The sequence below is a fragment of the Lactuca sativa genome, chromosome 7 (genome assembly GCF_002870075.4).
Source record: "Lactuca sativa cultivar Salinas chromosome 7, Lsat_Salinas_v11, whole genome shotgun sequence".
Taxonomy (NCBI): domain Eukaryota; kingdom Viridiplantae; phylum Streptophyta; class Magnoliopsida; order Asterales; family Asteraceae; genus Lactuca; species Lactuca sativa.
In genome coordinates, this window is record NC_056629.2 from 144638333 (window position 1) to 144646313 (window position 7981).

General features: G+C 31.3%; 1 protein-coding gene across 35 annotated transcripts; it reads left to right on the top strand.

Annotated features, from left to right (window-relative positions):
• The first annotated feature begins 3467 nt into the window (after positions 1-3467).
• LOC111908223 (uncharacterized) lies at positions 3468-7447 on the top strand. Of its 35 annotated transcripts, none has more exons than XM_042896834.2 (7): positions 3473-3943; positions 4250-4308; positions 4414-4473; positions 4709-4777; positions 4940-5037; positions 5717-5765; positions 7342-7447. In XM_042896834.2, exons 3-7 carry the CDS (start codon positions 4464-4466, stop codon positions 7374-7376), a joined length of 261 nt encoding a protein of 86 aa, XP_042752768.1. In that variant the 5' UTR covers positions 3473-3943; positions 4250-4308; positions 4414-4463; the 3' UTR covers positions 7377-7447. The 35 variants fall into 35 exon arrangements, 6 of the variants coding, with proteins under 6 accessions (XP_042752769.1, XP_042752766.1, XP_042752768.1 ...); XM_042896830.2 differs by having other exon boundaries at positions 3480-3943; positions 4414-4551; XM_042896835.2 differs by lacking the exon at positions 4250-4308 and having other exon boundaries at positions 3468-3943.
• The last annotated feature ends 534 nt before the right edge of the window (positions 7448-7981 follow it).

Sequence of the window (7981 nt, forward strand, 5' to 3'; positions counted from 1 at the left end):
TCAGGTCGCATGGTCCCAAATCCTTCGAGTTAATTCTCGAGTCAGCGAGTCGAGCCAGGACTCAGTGAGTTGGACAGGACAGGAATCGGGAATCAGTAGACTCGGCGAGTCAGGGGATGAATCGGCGAGTAGAGTCGCGAGTGGAAGGACTCTGGACTTATGAACTCGGCGAGTCAGTAGGGTGACTCGACGAGTAGGGTTGACCTGGAAGGTTGACTTTGACCAGGACGTTGACTTTGACCAGAGTTGACTTGGTTGACCTTTGAAGGTCAGTTAGACTAAGTGTTATGTTGATATTGGTAGCTCGAGGAGCTAGCGGAGCAGCAGTTCGGAGTCAATGGTCAGGTAGCGTTCAAAGGGGTTAGCAGCAGCAATTCAGCAGTATCAGGTGAGTTTCCCTTTGTATGAATGGGTCTACGGCCACAATGCCGACCCATGTAGTTATGAGTAGAAGACCCGGGGGTTAGCCCTAGGCACAATATGCTAGTATGATATTTGGACGAGGTCCAATGATAGAGGGCGGGTACCCAAGGAGCGGTTTGTGTGATAGTTTATACTTGTTGTCTGTGTGATACTTGTATGTGCCTGGTAGGGAGGTGAGTGTGGGCGAGGTCCCGTATCTCGCTAACAGCAGAGTGTGGATGGTGTTCCACATCTCAGTAGCAGCAGAGCAGGGGCGAGGCCCAAGTTAGGAAAGGAGTGAGGGTGGGCTGGGCCCGTATCTCACTATCAGCGGGAGTATGGACGAGGTTTCATGACTCATCAGTAGCAGGACACGGGCGGGGCCCAGAGATAGGCGAGGCCTTAGAGCAAGAGTTGTTAGTATATGTTTAGTTTATGTAATGTTATGTGATATGTTTATGTGCTATTATATGTTAGTGGGCGAGGCCCTGTGACAGGCGAGGCCTAAGTGAAACAGATCTGTATCCGAGCGGGGCTCGAAGCCAGGCGGGGCCGTTGTAGCGGGCGAGGCCCGAAGTAGAGGGCGAGGCCTAGGATAGCGGGCGTGGCCAGTATGTGAAGTATATGGTTTTGCATGGTATGTGGTAAGGTGGGGGACTCACTAAGCTTCGTGCTTACGGTTTTTCAGTTTTGTTTTCAGGTACTTCCGGTAGCGAAGGGAGGAGCTCGGGGTGATCGCATGGCACACACCATAGATTAGTCAGCCTGGAAACGTTTACTCTGATAATAAACATGTGTTTTGAAAACTTATACTCAGATTATGTTTTGGAATGATGTCTTTGTTTAAAGTAATGTTTTATTAAAAAGAAATTTTTGGTCTTGAATTTTGGGATGTTACATATCTATATATATATATATATATATATATATATATATATATATATATATATATATATATATATAGTATATTTGAATAAGGAAATCATTATTTTCCAAAAAATTGGGATCCTAAGATATCAACTTGGAGATTTTTAACTATTCATCTGAAAAAAAAAGATATCAGTTATATTGATTCAAAATTTCAAATTAATTAACTTGCTTATTTAATGAGTTTTAAAATTCAAACCGTTATCTCAAATTGATTCATCTTACGTGGGATATACTGCGAAATAAATTATGAATAATATTGACTTTAATTTTGACTCACAAATATTTTGCTAATTTAATGGGATTAGATTAGATTTTGTGGGTTAATAACCGAATTATTGATATGCATATTTAATGAGTTAAAAAAAACTAAACGGATTTGAATTTTGAAGCCAAAAGCTATAAATAAGGGAGTTAAAGTAGAAACAATATTAATTATAAAATATGATATTTCGTATATAAATAGAATGATATGCTTCAATTGATAACATAATTGCTGAATTTAAAGATTCTATAATTAAATGTAATTGTGTTTGATTTTTATTTGGGGAAGATGATGTCGATAATTTGATCTAAGAGTGGAAAACATATTATTGAAGTCCAATCAAGGGTCCTGATTACGTCATTGGTGAATGAAGGGTTCACTTGTAATAATATTTAGATATGAATGAAACTAATATGCTTAAAGTAGATTGATTAATTTTTTTCATGACCTCTCAACATGAATACATTAATAACATGTAATAAGAAGAGAGAGTAAATGCAAGAAATTAGAGAATGAGAAGGAGAACAAAGTAAAGAAAGAACCTAGTAAAAAGAATTAAAGAAGAAAATTGCTAAAGAAGAACACTGTAAATTGTAGGACTCAATCCAAAATCGTAAGAATAACAACTTCAATGTAATCGTATGTGTATATATATATATATATATATATATATATATATATATATATATATATATATATATATATATATATATATATATATATATATGGTGTTTTTGAATAATCAAATAATTATAATTATCTTCTAAAAAAATAGGATCCTAAAATATTATCTTGGAGATTTCCGGCTATTAATCAAGAAAAAAAGAAAGAAATCAGTTATATTAATTCAAATTTACAAATTCATTGACTTGCTTATTTTATGAGTTTTAAAATTCAAACATTATCTCAAATCGATTCATTTTATGTGAGATATTTTTTGAGATAAATTATTAATTATAGTGACTTTAATTTTGACTCTCAAATATTTTGCAGATTTAATTGGATTAGATTATATTTTATAGGTTAATAACCAAATTAATGATATGCTTATTTACAGAGTTATTTAAAAAAACGGATTTAAATTTTGAAGCCAAAAGCTATAAATAAGAAAGTTAAATTAGAAACAATATTAATTATAGAAATTGATATCTTCTATATATTCAATTGATAATATAATTGTTGAATTTAAAGATTATATAATTAAATATAATTGTTTTTGAATTCTATTTAGGAAAGATGATGTCATCACTTTGATCTAATGGTGTAAAATATATGATTGAAATACAATCAATGACCTTGATTGCTTCATTGGTGAATTAAAAGTTCTCTTTTAATAATATTTAGAGATGAGGTAAACCAATGTGCTTGGATTCAAATGGACAAATTTTCAAGAAGATCTAACTCATTGTCCTTTGGTTCGAATGAAAAATGATGCACAGGAGCTACGATGTGCTGCAATTACCGATTTAAATGGACGAATTTTTAGGATATATTGCACCAATGAATCTGGTATGAAGCTGCGATTTTAAAAGATAAAAAATTAGGGTTTTTTTTAGGTGAATATGGAAACTGATTCGGGTGGATGAGTTTCCACTGGTAGTTTGCTAGTATCTAGCCTCTTAATGTAGTGCGACATTATATCCCAAATTTCTCTTTATATCTTTAGAAAAGTTGTAATCCCTATCCGCTTGGTTTGAGTTTTAGGCACAAAAGAATGGAGCTAGACATTAATCATTTCGATTAACTTATGATTTTTTTAATTAACATATATATTTTGTAAAAATATCTGGTTCTATAATAATTATTTATAAATTTCAAGAAATTTTTATGCTTTTTGTCATTAGGATTAGATTTGGTGGGTGGCGGAGAGACAGGGGAATATAAATAGTTTAGTAGATAATGATTTGTTAATCAATTTTTTAAATGGATGCTAAACGATTAATTAGTTTCTTATCATGATACTTTGTGCTTATGAATTTTTGCACAATCTTAAACATTTATGTTTTAAACAATTTCTTATGAATTGTCGTTTAGGAATTTAATTATTTCATTTTTTTCGTTGGATGTTTGAAGCCATCGAAAATGACTATACCATTGGCAATCATATTTCTTCCACCACCGTCGTCGCCCCCTTCTACCCTTCCGCCAAACAATATCCACCTCCTCTAACTGATTCTTTTTAATCCTGTAAATTGCAGACAATCGTTCTTTCCCTCTCTGTCTCACATAAAAAACCCTTAATTTCTCCTGTCTCGCTCTTCCTATATCACTGAAGATATGGTGAAACTTCAGCAGCTCTTTCAACTTTGTTATTTGATTGATTGGATTTGAGTAAAAAATTGGCCTCAGGTATGTTATAACACAGTCGATGATTTAATTTCAGTTCCGCCCTTTTTTGTAATGAAGCACACCTTTGTCCATTCTCCATCTTCTTTTTTTTCGATCCATGATTTTATCGGATTGGGGCTAATCGGTTTCAATCTGAATCGAAACAATCAATATCGTGTCGTCCCTCTATCTACTTCTCTTTTGATCCAGAAACCCCTTTCTCTAATTGTTTATGTGTGTGTACTGGTCCTGAAATTGATTGCTTCGATACTTGTTTCCACTGCCTTAATACTTAACCATCGCTTTAGATGTTTGTTTCTCGCTTAGTTCGTAGGTTCCCTGGTGATGCCGCTTGCTTTGAAAAACTCAATGAATGCCTATCTAATGTATGTTATCTCATTTGTTTTCTTTATTGGGTACTTTCAAATGATAGTTATTATTAAAATTGCTACTGGTATAATCTCAATTGTGGTATGATATTGTATGCGTAGGGTGGCAGGTGTCTCATTGCTATGGGATTTGATCTACTGGAGGCGCTGTCATGGGTTCAGGTGAACCTTCGATTTTCTTAAGGCCTAAACTCAAGAACACATCACATTGTGGTGATCTGACCTCAATTCCATGTAAATGTATACAACATATATTAATTATTTACCTGTTATGCATTGAAAATTCTTCAAGTTACCGAATTTATGCTTGCTCAAAAGGGTTTGGTCCCTGGAATGATCTTATTTTGCTTTGTGTTTTTTGTTCTAGAGTTGTATAATTTTCTTTGTTGGCGAATAGGTATCTTGGTAGAATGGGCAGCAAAAGATAGCTCCAACTCCAGAGGTGAATTCCAATTTCCACCTTCCTGTAAGATAACTTTTCTTTTTATTTTCCATATTTCATTATCTTTTTTTTGTGTTTTCTTTAAATGCTGAAAGTACATTTACTATGTTGGTTGAATCGACAATGTTTATGACATTCTGAAATTTGTGAATGGGATTTTGGGATTTTATGCGGTTGGAAGATTAGTTTCTATGAATTATCAGTCTTGCTTAAGGATAATGGCAGCAGGAACATATAGAGTTCCTCAATATATATTTACAGTTTTCCTTTGGTGTGCAATGATGGTAAGTTTGTATCTTTGAATCTGTAGTGTTTGGTAGGTAGTAATTAAGAAAAGAATGGAATTGTGGATTCCGGTAGAATGAAAAAAAAAAACATGTTTGTTTACCACATAGGAATGGAATGGAGCAATCCTTACATGCGAAATGAAAAAAAATTGAAGGTGTTTTTTTGGTCCTTGATGTAACGGAATGATATATTATAACTATAAAGTGCTTTTATTTTATAATCTTCGTTAATAACAATCTTTTTGAAAAAAGTCTGATGAAATTATTATTTGTTATTTTTTGAAAGCAACTAAGTTTACTTTTTGATTATAATTGTATTTCAAGATTTCATGATGTTCTATTTTTCATTTTGCAATTGCATCATGTTAATTATCTAATAATTTTTTATCTAACAGAATTTGCATCAGCTTCAAATTTAGTTAACTTTCATAGTACATTCCTAAATTTACATAATGGGCCCTGTGTTGATAAAATTTAGTGAAATTCAATCTCTTTGTTAATATATTAACAAAATGGACCTTGTGTTAGTGTGTTACGAAATTTACAAACAAATAAAAGTACAATGCTAAGATAATTGTTTTCAAAATCAAAGTACCATGTTTACATTTCTATTATTAGACTTATCAATTCATTCATGCTTCAGTTTGTTAATCTTTTTCTATTTTGTTTTTGATAGAGATATCGACAAAATAGAGAAAGTCAACTGCTCGGTTGTAGTCATACATGTAAGTCACTTTTTACCCATTAAGTGATGTAAATCGCTTTATGCAAGAAATTTGTTTTCATAATGAAAGTACAATGTCTAAATGCCTAATTGATTTATAAATCAAAGTCTAAAGAAATAATCACAGTGTTTTTTTGCATTTTTTTATAATAATTGTTGTAATGTTGATTACATTGAATACAACTTTAACAACAAGTTTAAGTTTTTCATTTAAACATTATGTTCAAAGAGTTTTAAAAAAATTGTATGATTTAGATTTATGAAAGCACCATTACACCAATTATGCTAAAAAATGCAAGGATACTGACAATATTCTGTAAGGGAAAAAGGACAAATATGCATTTTTCTTTATAAATTATGAAAAAAAAACAAATGATGAAAAAAATAGAAACAAATACCACACTTTTGTTGTATGGTATCTATAATGTAATGAAAGTAGGATGATATATAAAACTTAAATCTTTAAAAAAAGTAACAGAGGGAGAAGGAGAAGAGAAGAAAAAGAAATAAAATAAATAAGTTTTCATAGATAAAAAAAACACAATTAGTAAAAAATATTTGTTGTAGGCTCAACAGATGAGTTGAAAAAAGTGATATGCCTTCGTTAGTAATCAATATCAATAGTAAATAATGTTTGCGGAAATGAAATTTTGAAAATCTATAAATATGAAAATTGAAGTCAAATTAATTTTGTTTTCAAACTTAATTGAATGAAGAAAGCATTATTGTCAAAGTCATATTCAGGAAAAAAAAATTTGCACTGTGAGTAAAAAATTATACACAATTAATTTATGTTCGACTATAATGTATAGTGCAATATAAGATCTTAAAGTTCATTGCAAAATAGTTTTAAAGTTCATTGCTATGATTGGTAAAACAATCATACGTTTGTATTAAAAAAGAAAAAAAATAAGTATAAGCATGAATATGATGCGAATGAAACACACAGAGAGCAACACACATAGATCAACATACTTGTTTCTAGGATGCTATATGAAATTTGTAACAGAAGGAGAAGAAGATAGAAATAAACAGAATAACAAAAAGTATGATTATTTTGTTTATACTAACCTGATGGATTGAAATGTACGATAGAAGATGGTACTTTGCACTTTGCAGAGATGAAGAAGCAGAAAGTCGTCAAAATATATAAAAATATTTAGGGGTTCGATATTTATTAATGCAATTAATAGGAGAAGAGAATATTCTAATCGTGATTTAATTCCTAATTTCATGGCTATATATTTGGTAAAAGATCAATTAATTCAAAACCATTGCTGATTATATGGGATATGAGGAGATATGAAATTGAAAATTGAAAATTTGTTTGAATGCAGGGACGATAACGTAACCAAAGAGCTGATTTTTAGGATATGATATACATTCCTGAAGTAGGAAATGGGCGGGAAAAGAAATGAGAATAAAGGCAGGAGAATGACACGTGGATTGCTGGGGGTTTAAGGAGGGGACAAGTGGCATTTAGGGGAGGCAGTTATTAGGAATGGATATTTATTATGTATCGGTATTTTAGGGGAACTTACTAAGCTTTAGACTTACAGTTTTGGATTATATTTCAGCTACCTCAGAGGATCGTGGGAAGGCAAAGATGTGATCGTGCACCTCCTCATGTTTTTGTTTTATAATTTTGGGATTTCTGCAATGTGAAGCTTATTTTGAAAACAATTATGGTTTTGTGGTTGTTTTTAAAGTTTAAAAATTTCAATAATTTTATGAATGTTACAATATATATATATATATATATATATATATATATATATATATATATATATATATATATATATATATATATATATATATATATATATATATATATATATATATGAAATGCATTAATTAATTAATACAAGAGAAATAATCAACTTTTTTCCGATCGACGCTCCAAAATCTAAATTCATCAATTCAGTGAATTAAGGGAATTCAGCCAATTAAATCTTCCTTATAAATAAGTTATTCGCCTCCTATATAGATAAAATTAGAAGGAAAATGCAATCAGCACAACGGAAATTGATTTTGTAAAGAGATAGTTTCAATCGACAAGTAGACGATAGAATAAGAAGAAATCAACAAGCAATTGGAAGAAATCGTCAAACAATCAATATAAAAATAAGAAATCAACAATCAATTAGAATAAATAGAGAAGTAATCGATTGAAATCGATGAGAAATCAGTGTTCCTAGGCGTGGTAGGTTGAGCGAT